Raw genomic sequence first — 19,033 nt, forward strand, 5'->3', positions numbered from 1 at the left:
AGAGGGAGAGTCAGGCAGCTTATGACAGTGGAAAACAGCCAGTAGTCGACCTTTCAATCAGAAGAAATCTAAGAGTTGCTTCGTGGCACTGTACTATGAGAATATCAGACTTGCAGCATATGCCGGCACTCCATGCAGCAAACACACTGCATGTGCTTCAAGTAAGTGGTGATGTGTGAAAGTCCAAGGGGTGCTGTTGACTGTGGGTGAAGGGGGTCTACAGTCAGCCAGGGGTACCACCAAAGTCAGCCAAGGGGTGAGGGAGCAAGCTCATTTTTCATTCAATGAGACAAAGGGAGGGAATGAGTCTGATATAATGGGATGGAAAAGCCATTAGTGGTGATGCAGGGGCAGGAGACATGGTAAAGTGCCCCCAGTGAATAAGCAGGTAGTGCAAAGGTTGGGAGGGTTTGTGCTATGGGAGGATGAAGTGGGTAACAGCCATTAACGGGACATGATGCTGGCCATTTGTACTCACGAGCCGTGGTGAGATGTGTCTGCAGGGTCAGTGTTATAGTGAGTGTTGGACCTGCGAGTGCGAGGTAGCAGAGATGATTGCAGCAATAAGCCTTGTGGAGTGCAGATCATGGATATTCTTTCTGCAATGCTGGTCTTTCCTATTTAACCGGAACACAGCACTGCTCTGTGCTTCAATCTGTGCCCAGGCTGGCTTGGTCCGGTGGTATGGGCTCCTATGGCAGTCATCTGAAAAAAGCATTACCTTCCTCTCCACTGCCTGTTCACCAATATCTCCAGGTCCTTGTCCATGTTGCAGGAAGTGAGCTTGCCTTTCCTCTGGGCGAGCTGCTCAGTAATAATGCGCGAAGAACAGCTCAGTTCTAAATATGGCACCAGAGGCACCAGACCCAGACAGTCCCAGAAGCGGCGAGCGATTGCACCTCTCCAGCCTCAAGATTCCCAGAGCCCAGTCGTGCAATTAGCTAGATGAAGAGGGGAAGATTGCGTGAGAAAAATCACTCCAAGCCATGGTGATTTAGGCCCTATGAATTTCACTCAATAACACACTGGCTGCAAACACAAAACTTCTGTCCAGTGATTCTATGTCAGCACCAGGCCTGCAACCAGGTAGGCCAGTAGAAGGCAAGCAGAATGAGGCTCATTCTGGTAGTAGCTTCTGTGCCCAAGAGGACAAACCTAACCAGTTAATTAAGGAATTATGATTGGACCCAACAATCTCACATTTAAAAGATGAATCAGGAGAGAAAGTAAGCACATTAAAAGGCCTTGGAACCACTCAAATTTCTAAAACACAACAGAAACTGGTGGTTTTGACTCTGAAAGTCGATGAAAAACCATTGTTATGAGCCCAAGAAACTCAATCTGCTGGTTGTATCATGCTGAGCCTTATTGTAGTCTCATAAGGGATCAAAGGGTTTGTGGTAACTAATGAATCTCAGCAATACCACAAAAATAAAAATGCAACTCCTTAGAAATCAAAGATCATCAACTTTGCAGCACATAACTTATGGATGAATAACAATTATAAAACTCCAACACCATGGTATCAGGCCATTGTCAACTGAACACATCTCTACCAAACATTATTGGTCTCCACAGAGTACAGCTCAGTGCTACAAACATATGATCTCCCCACACAGGGAATCACTAATGAGCTTTTCGCAAAACATAAAGGAAGCAATTTACAAACTGCAAAGATATTTGAAGAAGTATTATTTTCAAAATAAAAAGGAAACCAGGGAAATTTATCTCATGTTCTATAATTAGTTCGATTGAATGCGATAAAAACAATAAGTAACTAACCCGAGGAAGAAAAAGTTGCAATTGAAAACAATTCCTGTTATTCGATTGGTTCATACTTTAACTTGGTTCCCAAATGTTACATAAGAACATGGGAAATAGGAGCGTGTCTCACCACTCAAGATCATGACCAATCTGCTGCAGGCCTCAACTCCTCTTTGGTGCCAGGTCAGCATAACAATCAATTCCTTGATATTTCAAAGGGCTATCTACCTCCTCATTAAATAATTTCAGTGATACAGCATCCAAAACTCTCCAACAGAACAAATCCCAGAGATTACCCAGCTACTGGGAGAAGAAATTTCTTCGTACTTCAATTTAAATGAGTATCTCCTTATTCTGTAATCCCCAGTGGGAGACTTCCCCATGACTGGAATCATCTCAACATCTGCCCTGCCATTCCACTCACAATCTTGAATACATCTATGAGATCACCCCTCATTCTTTTAAACGCAAATGAAGAAAGGCCTAACCTGTCTAACTATTCTCAATAGGTCAACCTGTTCATTCCAGGTATTAACTTTGCGAATTTCTTTTGAACTGCCTTCAATGCCAGTATATCCTTTACTTAAAATACAGGGACCAAAACTTTATGCAGAACTCCAGGGGCGGCCTCAACAACAACCTGAAGAGTTGTAAGAAAACTTCCCCATCTTTAAGCTCTAACATCCTAGCAATAAATACCAAAATTCTATTTGCTGTCTGAAATGCTTGCTACACCCGAATGCTAACATTTCGTTTCATGCACAAGAATACCCGGATCCTCTGTGCTGCAACTTCTTTCCAAAAAAAAAAGAGGTTCTCTTCATTTAAATAGTCTGCCTTTTGATCTTCCTGCCAAAGTACAAGGCCTCACACGTTCCTGCATTAAACTCTATCTGCCAAGTTTTTGTCCCATTCATTCAACTTATCTATATCCCCTTGCAGATTACTTATTTCCTCATCTCAACTGTTTTTATGTCGTCAGCAAATTTGAATATGTTAAACTCTGCCCCCTACTCCAAGTCATCAATATAGATAAGAAATAATTGAGGCCCAAGGATTAATCCTTATAGCACTCCACAATTGGAAAACACCCATTTAATCTTGACTCATTTTTCTTCTGTTAGCCAGACCCAAATCCATGCTAATACATTACCCCCATTATTGTGAGCTCCTCACTTGTGCAATAAACTTTTAGGCAGCACCTCAGTGAATGCCTTCAGGAAATCCAAATACACTGTGTCAACTGGACCCCTTATTCAACTCTGCTTGATATAGTGTCAAAGAATACAAGCAAATTTTGTAAATATGAATTCCGCTTTACAAAGCCATGTTGATTGCGTTTCTTTGCATTAAGTTTTTCAAAGTGCCCTGTTATTTCTACCTTAATATTGGATACCAGCATTTTTCCAAACAACAGATGTTAAGGTAACTGGCCTACTGTTTCCTGCTTGCTCTGTCTCTCCCTTCTTGAAAAAGTGCATCACTTCAACCATTTTCAAATCCCAGAATCCAATTACTTTTAAATAAATGCCTCCATTATCTCTGTAGCCACTTCCTTTCAAATTTTTGGCTGGAGGTGACTTTTCAGCCTGTCGTCTCAGTAATTTATCAAATACTTCAACCAAAATGATAATAGAATGCTACAAGATCTTTCTTCCCATTAGCACCTTGCTTCTGTTATCTGTGAGATGTTTATAATATCCTTAACCGTGAAGACTGATGCAAAATATTGGTTCAAATTTATCTGTCCTTTCCCTATTCTACACTGTAAATTATCCAGTTGCATTCTCCAAGTGTTTCACATTTACTTTAGCTATTCCCTTTTTTATATACAACTGTGGAAGCTCTTGCTGTTTGCTTTCAATATTTCTTGTTAATTTATTTTCATAATTCTCATTATTAGCTTTTTAGTCATGCTCTGCTGATTCCAAAAAAGTATTATTCATCTAACTCATCATAAGTTTTCACCACGTTGTAAACTTAAGTTTTTGGCTGGATACTTTCCTTGACTTCCACTTTGTTAACCACAGGTGGTTCATCCATTTAATGACTCCTTCCATTACCTGAGCATTATCAAATATCTGAAATGTCAGACACTACTCAACCACTGACTTTGCCCTTAGTTTATTTTCCTAGATCATGTTAGACAACTCTATATTCATACCTCAACAACTGGTCTTAGTTAAGTTAAGGATACTGATTAGAGACGCAAGTTGCTCTCCCTTAAACTGATCATGAATGCCTCGAGAATTCTTAACAATGAGATCTCAATTAAAAAGCAAATTACTTCAGATGCTGGAATCTGTACTGAAAACAATAAATGCTGGAAATCACAGTGGTTCAGGCAGCATCCATGGAAAGAGAGCAGGCTAACATTCGAATCTAGAAGACTCTTCATCAGAGCTGATGTGAAGTGTGTGTGCGTGCGCAGCATTTATGCTATAGTAGGCGGGTGGAGTGCTGGAGGAGAGAGACCGCTGATAGTGCAAATTAAGTGATCAGAATTTGAGAACGGTAGAACGATGGTGTGCAAGACAGCCAAACTGGCAAATTATTAATCCTTTCTCAGTACACATTACTAGGTCTAAAATAACCAGCTCCTGAGAAGATTTGTAACATACTGCTTGAAGAAACAATCCCTGATGCACTCCACAAATTTGTTTTCCACGTCCCCTTGCTCACCTGATTTGGTCAGTCCACATGCAAATGAAAATTATCCATGCCAACTGTAGTGCACTTCTTGCCTGATTTTTACTTGATCCAAAGGGAGAAGCAATTCTTTGGCAGCTTTTGGATGACTCTGACCAGTGACTTCTTTTCTTTGCCTTTCTTTTTTTCCATCCAAACAGATTACACATCATGATCTCTAATATCGATATTGCTACTCGCTACTGCACAGAACCGTCTTTTAGTAATAAAGCTACTCCCTCCTTTTCTTTTATGCCTATTTTTCTGGAATGTTGATTAACTTGAGCATTGACACCCAAGCCTTGACCATTCTGCAATTATGTCTTCAAGAAACCAATCAAGTCAGATTCATTTATTTTCATTTGTGTCATCAACTGATCCGCCTTGTTACAAATGCTGTATGCATTCAGATAAACAGCATTAAGCTTTCAACCTTCATTATACACTCTGTTTTCAATCTTTGCGTATATTTTCTACCTCTCTGATCCCAACGGAACACCTCTCTTTCTCCAGAACTGGTACGGGCACCCCATGAATCAGAACCCATTTCTCCCACTCCAATCATTGAACCATGCATTTACCTTTCTAAATCTTATTCATGCCAATTTGCATGTGGTTCAGGCAGTTATCTGCAGATTATTAACTTTGGGGTTCTGCTTTAAAACTTGACCCCAAGCTACTCATAATCCCTCAGCAGAACCTATCTATGTCAATGGTACCTACATGGATCACGATAACTGAACTTTTGCCCTCCCACTCCAGTTCCACACCAGCCAGAAGAGAAAAGCTGAAATTTGGCACTAGGTAAGCAACACATCCTTCAGAATTCTCTGTCTTTGTCACAGAGAATAGTATCTTTTCCCTAAACTATGCTATCCCTTATCACTTCAGTCATGCTCTGGACGATGGTCAGTTCACCCAACCACGCTGCCCTCTATGCCATTGTACACATCAGAAGCAAGAACCTTGCACCCATTTGATGACAGCAATGGTTGAGGCACATGAAAATGGCGACACTAGTCTCATTCTAAGGCTCACATTCCGGTGTTGGTTATAGAGTAAGTTATCCAAGAGGTGTGCCTGCCTCCTGAAACACATTGTTCAGGTATCTCTCTTCCCCCTCCCTGAAGTATCTGCAACTCAGACTCTAGCTCATTCATCTCTGAGTTGAAATTCTTCAAAAAGCCAACACATTGTGCCAGTGTGATTGCACACACATCACACAGTACAGCTAAAACAAATCACCTGCCCAGCAATCTCTATTCTCCATTGTTAATTCTCTTTTAATTAATTAATTTGGACACTAAACACTTTAAAAGGTAAATTTGCAAACTTCTCTCTTCAGCTGTAATAACATCTCCTGATTTTAACCAATTGGTTAATCAAAAGATACAGAAGATCTCTAACCGATATCTACCAATTTTCCTGTGATGCCACACTTTGGTTCTTACAAGAAGAAACAAGCGGAAGAGACTCTCTGCCATCAGTTGTTCTTGTTGGGTATGATTTGAAAGAATGGATTTGTGATGCCTGATGCTTTCTAACTGGTGGCTTTCCCTATAAAGCCAAAAGGCACAACATTGTTTTTTTATTACCTTGCTATCATTGAGATCTGATTACTGTAGTCTGTCAAATTACAAAGATACTGCTAATATTCCATGATATGCCCCATTTCCATTTGCTACTTGTCAACGTTCCCACTGCTGCCAAATAAAAAGTCTTCTCAGCAAAGCTCCTGGAGAACAGCTTTAAGTTGCAGGAAATGCATTTCTATTTCTCTTCACACAGTGCAGCCTGCCAGCAAATGGCCCAACAAACCTCCACAAGGAGAAGTACAGAATCGGTGGCCAAGTTTGTACACATAAAAAAAGAGAAGGGAAAGGGAAACAAAGCCCAGGAAAAGACTGGAGGGTCACATGGCAAACTACTGTCAAGCTTTGAGCTGATTGGCCATTCGGGAGGGGGTTAGGGAATGCGGACAAGAATGGAAACAACATATTAAAGCAAGCAGTTCAAATAAATCTAGTTCCAACACAACATATGGTTTTTAATTTTTTTTGCTTTATACAAAATTTCAATTACTGACAAAAACTATAGGCAAAAGGGCTTAGTTTTTTTTAAAATTTACTTCGAGCTTACTTTCTAACAGCTTTGTTAGAATGAATCCAAACGACCAGAGGAAATTTTCTGGAGGAGGTATAAATTTGCTGTTTGCCAAATACTTACAAAAGAGATTTGAAAACTAACCAATTACTTCATCACAGCAAAAGTGACATAACATTTATAGTTGCTCCTACCACCACTTTTACTCTATGTTCCATGCCAGTATTTATGCAGAGTTGCATAATACACTTTTATAACAATCATGGTATTGTGCGATGCAATGCAAAACTATAATTGGAGTGGCTGATATCACTGATTAAATAATATTTTAATGGATGGGATGTTTTGAATCGCAATCAAGGCTTGAATGATTAGATTCCACAATTTTGACATTATTCTATATGATTTGATTCTTTCCTCTCTCTCTCTCTCTCTCTCAAAATGCTGGGGATTATGCTAGGTAACATGGAGAAGAGACATACGCGATTTAATCACAGCATTACAATTCCAGTTTAGGACTAAAGGTCAATTAATATTCTTACCTCATCAGCAATCATGCACCTAAACAAAAAAAAACAAAGAGTAATAAATGAAAGACCAATGCAAAGAACACCTATAAAATATTTACAGATTTCAACTTAGTACTGAAGTTTCAATTTAGTTATCTCAATTGGTCGTCTTTTTTTCTGAAACAATAATTAAAACAGTTACTTTTAGACACACGTCGTATTACAAGTCATTCTAGCAGAATATATGAAGCATTTTTTCCACCACTTATCACAAACACTGCACATATAATATATCCGTCTAGATTACATTATATTAAACCTATCTGGCTTTATCTAAAACAACAAAATGGACCATGTTAATCTAACTTAAAAATGGTGCTGTGAACCGATCCAAAATGTCCCACAGCTGCTTTATATATCCTGGCTACACTGAATTACTAGTAATTCATCGCTCAAGCAAAGTGAAACACTTTAGGGACTGCAACTGTTAATTACTAATAACAATTTTACGGAAAGGGTCAAGAATACGGAAAGAAAATATTTTTTCCAATACTAGGTTGGCGAAAATATCAGTTTACAATTTTCCTATTCATACTCAACAGCTGCAATGCTTTAACCAATCGTTCTAATCGTAGAGATTGTATTTGAAAGTTTCTGCTATGATAATAGAAACATTATGAAGGAATGTTGCTGCCAACATATTGTTGGAAAGGAGATAGGAGGGCCAAATAAAAGCTTGGTTAAACAGACCGGTTCTGATGAGTTTTTTAAACAAAAGATGAAAGGCAAAATGTAGACATTTAGAAAGTGAATCTTGAAGCAACATGGGATTCAGTGCTAGAGAAAATGCAGTGGAAATATAAGGAAAGGAGGCTGAAGGATTTACAGTCAAATGGGGATTAGGATTTTGAATTTCATATTTTGGGAACCTGGAGCAGATTACATATAACACAGAAGTGTGAGCAATATTGTGCCATGGGATTCTATCATATGGGAAACAGATAGATGCTTCTGTGACTGCAGAGTCAGGATGGTGTGTTGCCTGCCCGATGACAGGGTTAAGGATGTCACTGAGTAGCTGCAGAACATCTGAAGAGGGAGGGAAAGCATTTTGGTACGAACAACTCGGGAATAAAAAAACAAGAGGGATTGAGTTCTATATGCAGAATATAGGGAGCTAAGTAATAAATTAAAAAGCAGGACCTCGAAGGTCATCATCTCAGGATTACTCTCATGGCTACATGATAGCAAAAATCAGGAATAGGAGTCATGGAGTTATACAGCATGGTAACAGTCTAACTCGTCCATGCCAACCAGATATCCTAAACTGATCTAGTCGCATCTGTCGTGATTTCGACTATATCCTTCCTAATCATGTGCCCACCTAGATGCCTTTTAAATGCTGTCATTGTACCCGTCTCCACCATTTCGTCTGGCAACTTGTTCCATCCACGCACCACCCTTTGCATGAAAAGGTTGTCCCAAGGTCCCTAATAAATCTTTCCCCTCGCACCTTAAACCTATGCCCTCTTGTTTTGGACTCCTCTACCCCGGGAAAAAGAACCTTGGCTTTTCACCCTATCCATGATCCCCATGATTTTATAAAATCTCTATGTCACCCCTCAGCCTCCGACATTCGAGGGAAAATAGCCCCAGCCCATTCAGCCTCTCTGCATAGCTCAAACCTTTCAACCTGGTAACATCCTTGTAAATCTTGACTGAACCTTTTCAATTTTAACAACATTTTCCCAATAGTAGGGAGCCCAGAATTGAATGCAGTATTCCGAAAGTGGCCTCACCAATATACAGATTGGATGAATGCGTGTCTAGGAGGATGGTGTAAGAGGGATGGATTTAGATTTTTGAGACATTGAAACCAATTCGAGAGAAAGAGGGACCCGTAAAAAGCTTGAAAGGCTGCACTCCTGCAGGACAAGGACTCCTACTTCCAGGGGTGTTCATTAGCACAATGAGTGCATGTTTAAACTGGAGTGGGTGGGGGAGGATAGGAACATCAACAGGGACACAAGAGTGAGGGAAGTGAAGATGGAAATGGGAGGTACAAAAGTTGAAAGCAGAAGTGAAAGGCACAGGAAACAAGAGCTGACAGTTAATAGGGCAGGGGTACAAAATTAAAGTGTAGAAATGTCAAAAAAAGACAAAGTTCAAAAGGTACTATATCCGAGTTCACAGAACATTTGCAATAAGTTAGATAAATCAACAATACAAATAGTTGCAAACAGGTACAATATGATTATGATCATGGAAATAAGGCTATGCAGTGACCACGGCCTATCCAAGGGTGTTCAGTCTTTGGGAAAGACTGGCAAAAATGGAACAGGATGGAGGGTGTCTTTGTTAGTGAAAGATTAAATAAATACAAGTGAGAAAGAATACTAGCACAGGAAATTGATTAATTCCACATCTAAATCTGAATGGAATTAAAAAGCACCAAGGTGCAGAAAGTAAGTGAGAGAGGTCTGTGGGCATCCAAAAAGGAGAGAGAGGTAGGGGTTAGCATTGAGAAGGAAATTAAGATTACACGCATCTTTAATTAAACAGGCATGACAATGAACAGGGCATGGTGGAAAGGAATGAATGCACTGCTTTTGGGTACATTAACATTACAGAAAAGTGGCTCAACCATGGTTAATAAAAGAGATTAAGGATTCTATTAGATCCAAAGAGGAGTCATATAAAAGCAGCAAGCCTGTGGACTGAGAGCAGTTTGGAATTCAGCAAAGGAAGACCAAGACATTGATTAAGAGAAAAAAAACTATGAGAGTAAACTTGCAAGGGACATAAAAACAGATTGTAAGAGCTCTATTTTAACAAAAGATTAGCTAAATCAAATGCAGGCCCTATTATAGTCTGAAATGGAAGGATTAATAATGGAGAACAAGAAATGGCAGCAAAATTAATTAGTTTTGTCTGTCTTTGCAGAACATAGAACATTACAGCGCAGTGCAGGCCCTTCGGCCCTTGATGTTGCGCCGACCTGTGAAACCAATCTGAAGCCCATCTAACCTACACTATTCCATTATCATCCATATGTTTATCCAATGACCATTTAAATGCCCTTAAAGTTGGCGAGCCTACTACTGTTGCAGGCAGGGCATTCCACGCCCTTACTACTCTCTGAGTAAAGAACCTACCTCTGACATCTGTCCTATATCTATCACCCCTCAATTTAAAGCTATGTCTCCTCGTGCTAGCCATCACCATCCGAGGAAAAAGGGTCTCACTGTCCACCCTACCTAATCCTCTGATCATCTTGTATGTCTCTATTAAGTCACCTCTTAACCTTCTTCTCTCTAACGAAAACAGCCTCAAGTCCCTCAGCCTTTCCTCATAAGACCTTTCCTCCATACAGGCAACATCCTGGTAAATCTCCTCTGCACCCTTTCCAATGCTTCCACATCCTTCCTATAATGCAGTGACCAGAACTGTACACAATACTCCAAGTGCAGCCGCACCAGAGTTTTGTACAGCTGCAACATGACCTCATGGCTCCGAAACTCAATCCCTCTACCAATAAAACCTAACACACCGTACGCCTTCTTAACAACCCTATCAACCTGGGTGGCAACTTTCAGTGATCTATGCACATGGACACCGAGATCTTTCTGCTCATCCACACTACCAAGAATCTTACCATTAGCCCAGTACTCTGTATTCCTGTTACTCCTTCCAAAGTGAATCACCTCACACTTTTCCGCATTAAACTCCATTTGCCACCTCTCAGCCCAGCTCTGCAGCTTATCTATGTCCCTCTGTAACCTGCAACATCCTTCCGCACTATCCACAACTCCACCGACTTTAGTGTCATCCGCAAATTTACTAACCCATCCTTCTACGCCCTCATCCAGGTCATTTATAAAAATGACAAACAGCAGTGGCCCCAAAACAGATCCTTGAGGTACACCACTAGTAACTGAACTCCAGGATGAACATTTCCCATCAACCACCACCCTCTGTCTTCTTACAGCTAGCCAATTTCTGATCCAAACCGCTAAATCACCCTCAATCCCATGCCTCCGTATTTTCTGCAATAGCCTACCGTGGGGAACCTTATGAAACGCTTTACTAAAATCCATATACACCACATCAACCGCTTTACCCTCATCCACCTGTTTGGTCACCTTCTCAAAGAACTCAATAAGGTTTGTGAGGCACGACCTACCCTTCACAAAACTGTGTTGACTATCCCTAATCAAATTATTCCTTTCTGGATGATTATAAATCCTATCTCTTATAATCCTTTCCAACACTTTACCCACAACCGAAGTAAGGCTCACTGGTCTATAATTACCAGGGTTGTCTCTACTCCCCTTCTTGAACAAGGGGACAACATTTGCTATCCTCCAGTCTTCTGGCACTATTCCTGTAGACAATGACGACATAAAGATCAAAGCCAAAGGCTCTGCAATCTCCTTCCTAGCTTCCCAGAGAATCCTAGGATAAATCCCATCCGGCCCAGGGGACTTATCTATTTTCACACCTTCCAGAATTGCTAACACCTCCTCCTTATGAACCTCAATCCTGTCTAGTCTAATAGACTGTATCTCAGTATTCTCCTCGACAACATTGTCTTTTTCCTGTGTGAATACTGACGAAAAATATTCATTTAGCGCCTCTCCCATCTCTTTGGGCTCCACGCACAACTTCCCACTATTGTCCTTGACCGGCCCTAATCTTACTCTAGTCATTCTTTTATTCCTGACGTACCTATAGAAAGCTTTAGGGTTTTCCTTGATCCTACCTGCTAAAGACTTCTCATGTCCCCTCCTGGCTCTTCTTAGCTCTCTCTTTAGGTCCTTCCTGGCTAACTTGTAACTCTCAAGCGCCCTAACTGAGCCTTCACGCCTCATCTTTACATAAGCCCCCTTCTTCCTCTTGACAAGAGATTCAACTTCTTTAGTAAACCACGGTTCCCTCGCTCGACCACTTCCTCCCTGCCTGACAGGTACATACTTCTCAAGGACACGCAGTAGCTGTTCCTTGAACAAGCTCCACATTTCAATTGTGCCCAGCCCCTGCAGTTTCCTTTTCCATCCTATGCATCCTAAATCTTGCCTCATCACCTCATAATTGCCTTTCCCCCAGCTATAACTCTTGCCCTGCGGTATATACCTATCCCTTTCCATCGGTTAAAGTAATGTAACCGAATTGTGGTCACTATCACCAAAGTGCTCACCTACCTCCAAATCTAACACCTGGCCTGGTTCATTACCCAGTACCAAATCCAATGTGGCCTCGCCTCTTGTTGGCCTATCTACATACTGTGTCAGGAAACCCTCCTGCACACATTGGACAAAAACTGACCCATCTAAAGTACTTGAACTAAAGCGTTTCCAGTCAATATTTGGAAAGTTAAAGTCCCCCATAACAACTACCCTGTTACTTTTGCTCCTATCCAGAATCATCTTTGCAATCTTTTCCTCTACATCTCTGGAACTTTTCGGAGGCCTATAGAAAACTCCCAGCAGGGTGACCTCTCCTTTCCTGGTTCTACCCTCAGCCTATACTACCTCAGTAGACGAGTCCTCATCAAACGTCCTTTCTGCCACCGTAATACTGTCCTCGACTAACAATGCCAGACCTCCCCCTTTTACCACCTTCCCTGATCTTACTGCAACATCTAAACCGCGGAACCTGCAACAATCATTCCTGTCCCTGTTCTATCCATGTCTCCAAAATGGCCACAACATCAAAGTCCCAGGTACCAACCCATGCTGCAAGTTCACCCACCTTATTCCGGATGCTCCTGGCATCGAAGTAGACACACTTCAAACCACCTTCCTGCCTGCCGGTACACTCCTGCGACCTTGAAACCTTGTTCATGACCTCACTACTCTTAACCTCCTGTACACTGGAGCTACAATTCAGGTTCCCATCCCCCTGCTGAATTAGTTTAAACCCTCCCGAAGACCATTAGCAAATTTCCCCCCCAGGATATTGGTACCCCTCTGGTTCAGGTGTCGACCATCCTATTTGTAGAGGTCCCACCTACCCCAGAATGAGTCCCAATTATCCAGGTATCTGAATCCCTCCCTCCTGCACCATCCCTGTAGCCACGTGTTCAACTGCTCTCTCTCCCTATTCCTCGCCTCGCTAGCACGTGGCACGGGTAACAAACCAGAGATAACAACTCTGTTTGTTCTAGCTCTAAGCTTCCACCCTAGCTCCTTGAATTTCTGCCTTACATCCCCATCCCTTTTCCTACCTATGTCGTTGGTGCCTGTGGACCACGACTTGGGGCTGCTCCCCCTCCCCCTTAAGGATCCCGAAAACACGATCTGAGACATCACGGACCCTGGCACCTGGGAGGCAACACACCAACCGCGAGTCTCTCTCGTTCCCACAGAACCTCCTATCTGTCCCCCTAACTATGGAGTCCCCAATGACTAATGCCCTCCTCCTCTCCCCTCTTCCCTTCTGAGCAACAGGGACAGACTCTGTGCCAGAGACCTGTACCCCATGGCTTACCCAACAGTATTCAAAACGGAATACTTGTTTTTGAGGGGAACGGCCACAGGGGATCCCTGCACTGTCTGCCTGTTCCCTTACCGTCCCCTGACTGTAACCCATCTACCTTTTTCCTGTACCTGAGGTGTGACTACCTCCCTGTAACTCCTCTCAATTACCCCCTCAGCCTCCCAAATGATCCGAAGTTCATCCAGCTCCAGCTCCAGTTCCCTAACGGGGTTTCCGAGGAGCTGGAGTTGGGTGCACTTCCCGCAGATGAAGTCAGTGGGGACACGAGTGGTGACCCTTACCTCCCACATTCTACAGGAGGAGCATGCAACTGCCCTAACATCCATTCCCACTGTTCTGAATTCTGAAAAAAAAATTAATTAGTTTTGTCTGTCTTTGCAGAAGATGACAAAACATTTCCCAAAATCTAACAGAGTCAAGATTTTCTATTGAGAAGGAGGAATCGAAGGATATTAGCATTAACAAAAAAAAAGAAAGCACTGGAGATATTAATGGGACTGACAGCTGATAAAATCACCAAGGCCCGATAATTTTCATCCTGGGATACTGAAGGAAGTGATCATGTAAATAGTCAACACATTGGCTGTTCCTTTCCAAAATTGTGCAGATTCTGAAACAGGCCGAATGCATGAGGAAGTACCAAGGAATGTGGTGTATTTAGATTTTTAGAAAGCTTTTGATCAAGTCCCACATGAGACGTTATTGTGCATAATGAAAGTAGGTGGGATCGCTAATAATATATTTGCGTGGATTGGAATTAGTCAGCAAACAGGAAGTATGAACAAATAGGTCATTTTCAAAGTGGAAAGTGGTAACATAAGGGGTACTGCAAGGATCAGTGCTTGGGCATCAGATATTCATGATACCTATCAACAATTTGGATGAAGGAATCAAGTGTAATATTTCCAAATTTGCTGTTAACACAAAATTAGTTGCGAGTGAGAGTGGCAAAAGGGGGAGAAAACGAAGGTTTCAGGATATTTAGCCAAGTTGAGTGGAAAAGCATGTGATAGATGCAGTATAATGTGAATATATGTGAAGTTGTCTGCTTCAACTGGCAAATAGATTGGCATTAATTAACTCATGATAGGTTGGGAAACAAGTGATGTTTTTAAGGTCTTAACAAAAATTTGTAGCTCAGGTTGTGGAAGCAGTTGTTTGTTTGCTCGCCGAGCTGGTTGTTCCATGGTGAGCAGGCATTTCGTTACCATTCTAGGCAACATCATCAGAGCGACCTCTAAATAAAGCATTAATGTTCCGCTCCATTCTGAACTTTTACGATCTTCTGGTATGATGGGTCTTGTCACTTTTTCTGAAGAAGAGTCCCGACCCAAAATGTCAAATTTCCTGCTCCTCTGATGCTGCCTGGCCCACTGTCCTCATCCAGCTCCACATTGTGTTATCTCTGACTCCAGCATCAGCAGTTCTTACTATCTTGTCACTTCCTGATTGTTTTTTATTGCAGATGTCTGTATACTAGTCTATTTCTATGTGTTTGTTAATGGAGTCCCGTGTTGAGAACCAGGCCTCCAAAAATTCCCTTGCATGTCTGTTGTTCGCCTGTCCAGGTCAAAGTGATGGCCTTCATTGTCTGTGTGTATAGAGACAAGTGGACATTGGTTGTGTCTTTTTACTGCCAGCTGGTATGTTGTGCATCCTGGTTGTCAGTTTGCTCCCCATTTATCCAATGTTATGTTTTCTGTGCTTGCTGCATGGGACTCTGTAGATCACGTTAGTCCTGTTTACAGTCAGTATGGGTCTTTCCTCTTTTATAGCACTTGATGCAGTGTTGATGTAGGTTTATGTGCAATCATGATACTGTGAGGTCTAAGGAGTCTGGTTGTTATTTCTGATATTTTTGATGTAGGGTAGCTTTACAAGTATAACGATTGATGTGCAAAGGGACCGAGGTATCTTTGTACACTCGTCATTGAAAACAAGCACACTGGTGCAACAAGCAGTTAGGAAGGCAAATGGTATGTTGGCCTTCATTGCAAAGGAATTTGAGTGCAGGGACAAAGAAGTCTTACATCTGGAATATTGAAAGCGATTTTGGTCTCCTAACTCAAGAAACAATATACTTGCCACAGAGGGCGTTCAGAGGTCCATGAGACTGATTCCTGAGAATGGCTGATTGTCATATGTTGATTGGACCCATATTCACTGGAGTTCATAAGAATGACAGGCGATTTCATTGAAATGGGCAGACTGGATGCAGGAATGATGTTTCGCCTGGCCAGGGAACCAGAAAAAGGGTTCACAGTTTCAGGGTAGGGGATAGACTATTTGGGACTGAGATGAGGTGAAACATCTTCACACAACAAGTGATGAACCTCTGGATTTCTCCACCACAGAAGGCTGTGGAAGCAAAGTCAAATGAATCTATTTAGGAAAGAAATAGATATATTTCTAGAAGTTAATGGTGTCAGGGGTATGGAAGACAGCAGGAATATGGTGTTCAGATCAGCCATGATGGTGTTGAATGGAGGAATGGGCTCAACAGGTGGAGTTCTAATTTTCTAAGTTTAAAAACAAAGACCAGGAAGTTCAAAGCACCAGAATCACATTAACACACTATATCATTCTTGGCTTTGACAAAGACCTAAGAAACTAGACAAGATCGATCTGAACAAGGAACTCTGCAAAAGCTAAGCATAGCTCTGGAAACATTGAAGGGCTTCAGCAAAGCTAAAAGGATAATGGAGAAGGGTGGCATTTTGTGACGATGAAATTGTTATTGGAAATTTTGAACAGAAAGACACAGCAAGGTTAAGGATACCACTGTATGCTAGTCATTTATCACAGAAAATAGATTAACCTAGAAACTTTGAAAAATTCAAGCTGAAATGAGGTGAAAGCTGACAAACCTGAAGGTGGGTCACATGAACAAAATTATCTTCTGGAGGGTAAAAAAGGGAAGACACAAGACAAGAAAATGCAAAATGATTGAGGTCCAATGCTGTAATGGTAAAGGAGACAGAAAGCAAGGGAGAAGAAGAAAGGGCAGAAGCCTTATGGGCTTGCTCTTAGAAATGGAAGAGGTTCATGAATGACTTGCATGTATTACTTGAGATGGGGGGAAAGGGATTTATGGAGGTAGTTTTTTTGTGTAGAACCATTGTTCTTGTCCTCCAGAACGGTCGAGTAATACATTATTTCAACTAAAGAGAATGAATATTGTTTTATCTCGTCACATCCAACTTGGCAATTGGTGATTCTGTCAATCATGAGCCAGAATTGTTCAAACGTGGACACTTCCGACTTGAAGGGGCAAAGCTATGGAGCTTGAGCAGGCAACTAACAGAGGTAAGACCACACTGTATGACTCCAGGACAATTCATTTTCTGGGAAGTAATGGTATTCTGGCAAATGGCAAGGAAGTGATTCAGCTGAACAACAGCAGCTGTGCTATTTTGTGGCAGATGGATGAAAATCAGAATTTAAGAGTATATATTTGTGGTACTGGGTGACAATGTTCTGCTGAAAACAGTGAGAGAAAGGAGGGATTGGATAAGAGAATGAAACATTTACTCAGATTGTCTTGTCAATGATCTGGACTTCAGTAGAGATGGCAAGGTGAAAAAGGTAAGGGTAAGAGCGTATATATGGTGAACAAGATATTCATGTTCCCAATGGGAATTTTAACATCGAAAAGACATCAAAAATAATAAAGGCCACATTCTATTACTCCTACCGTCTCAGCAGTTAGCACTGCTGCCTCACAGTGCCAGGGATCCGGGTTCGATTCCACCCGCAGGTGACTGTGTGCAATTTTAAGCATTCTTTTCCTTCCCCACCTATGTACAGTGGAAGCAGTGAGTTCCATTATAGGTGCACTATAGCAACCAGGTTGGGTTCCTCAAACAGAGTCTTCCAAATCCGTAACCTGTAGGACAGGTCCAGCACACACATGGGAACAACATTTCCGTAACGTGTCCCCCACCAAACCATACACTATTCTGAACTGGAACAGTGATTCTGGCTCTCAATAGCACCAAATTGGCAGCAACAGTTCAAGCTGGGGGTTCACAACTGTATTTTCAAGGGCAGTTGGGGATGTCCAACAAATGCCCACATAAAGGACAGAATTTTAAAACGCTTTATGATGGAAAACAGAACAATAACTTTTTTTGATTCTGATTTTCCATACTCGCAAGTTATTAGTGCTGCTACAAAAATCAGTAACATATATAGAAACATAGGAGATAGGAGCAGGAAGCGGCCATTCGGCCCTTCTGCCTGTCACGCCATTCAACACGATCATGGCTGATCATTCAACTCAATAGCCTAATCCTGCTTTATCCCTATAACCTTTGATCACATTCACCCCAAATGCTATATCTAGCCACCTCTCGCAGAAACATAGAAGAGTCTCAAGTCTGGCTGTTGGAAAATCAAAGACATCCAAAAACTGAACATTTTTCTAAACTGCCATGTTTGAATTTTAAGTCTTCGATGCGTAAAACAACTTAATGGTTCATTTGGTGCTTTAGCACAGCAAGCTAGTTAGCAGCTTTGCACAATCACTGCATACACTGAGTGGTCCAAGAAACACTTGATCTGTCTCTGCCCAAACTGACTACCCTGAAAATTGTCAAGATACAAAATCCAGAATGGACTGGTTCCCAAGGTAATCAGTTTTGAAGCACTGTACCCTCATTTAGTATGAGGTTCATTTTATTGGTTAATTTCACTTGAAGTGGTTTGAGTGCTGAATACCAGATGTACAGTTGTTGGATATAATCTTGAATTTTACATATTTGCCTGCCCATTTGATGTTTAAAAATTCCAAGTATTTACATCATTATTGGGTGCTTCAGTGATGCGAAAGCCAGCAAACTGGAAATGACGTTCCGTGATAAAAGACAGGAATTTCGGAAACAAGATAATCTTTTTGAGAAAATGGCCTTCCTTGGCACAGGTCTGAAACAGCAGGCGAGTTGGAAACGAGGGAAGGTTGGTAAAACCAATGAGGATCTAGAAATCCAGCTGTTGAGAACCAGGGTTAATATCTAGTGTCATAACCTGAATGTAGCACACCAAATGGGGAACAGAAGCACCACATCACCACCATGGGCAGTGGATGAAACTCCTGTACAGCAAAACAATTAAAAATCTGGATATTTGAAATTATAGAGGGAGCACAAAACTAGATGAGATTTTGAGTCCAGATTGAAAGAAAATCTTACAATCTATTATTCATAAAGATTTCAGAAAGGGCTAAACACTGGCTAATTTGTACTGTATCTACACCTGTAGGATGGGAGAAGTGACTTTACCAAAGCTATCAAGCTGACACAGCAAATGAATTTCAATAGAATTGTGATCCTTTTCATCTTACTAGATTATAAAAAGAATGAAATAACTGCAGATGCTGGAAATCTGTCCAGTTACAACGGGACCCGAAACATTAACTTCGATTTCTCTCCCCACACCTGCTGGGATTTTCTAGCAATTTCTGTTTTTATTCC

At 41.4% G+C, this 19,033-nt stretch overlaps 1 protein-coding gene across 6 annotated transcripts in view; it reads right to left on the bottom strand.

Moving 5' to 3' along the window:
• zranb3 (zinc finger, RAN-binding domain containing 3) overlaps positions 1-19,033 on the bottom strand; it is a 125,136-nt gene that overhangs the window by 72,858 nt on the left and 33,245 nt on the right. For 4 of the 6 annotated variants that reach the window (XM_048598941.1, XM_048598943.1, XM_048598942.1 and 1 more), the window contains one exon: positions 7,098-7,116. The exons of 1 other annotated variant lie outside the window; for it this stretch is intronic. In XM_048598941.1, the coding sequence (XP_048454898.1) occupies positions 7,098-7,116 (19 nt within the window). Of the gene's footprint in view, positions 1-721; positions 942-7,097; positions 7,117-19,033 lie in introns of all 6 variants that reach the window. One more of the 6 variants, XM_048598944.1, reaches the window with a different exon arrangement.

The sequence above is a fragment of the Rhincodon typus genome, chromosome 7, assembly GCF_021869965.1.
Source record: "Rhincodon typus isolate 14 chromosome 7, sRhiTyp1.1, whole genome shotgun sequence".
NCBI classification, from domain to species: domain Eukaryota; kingdom Metazoa; phylum Chordata; class Chondrichthyes; order Orectolobiformes; family Rhincodontidae; genus Rhincodon; species Rhincodon typus.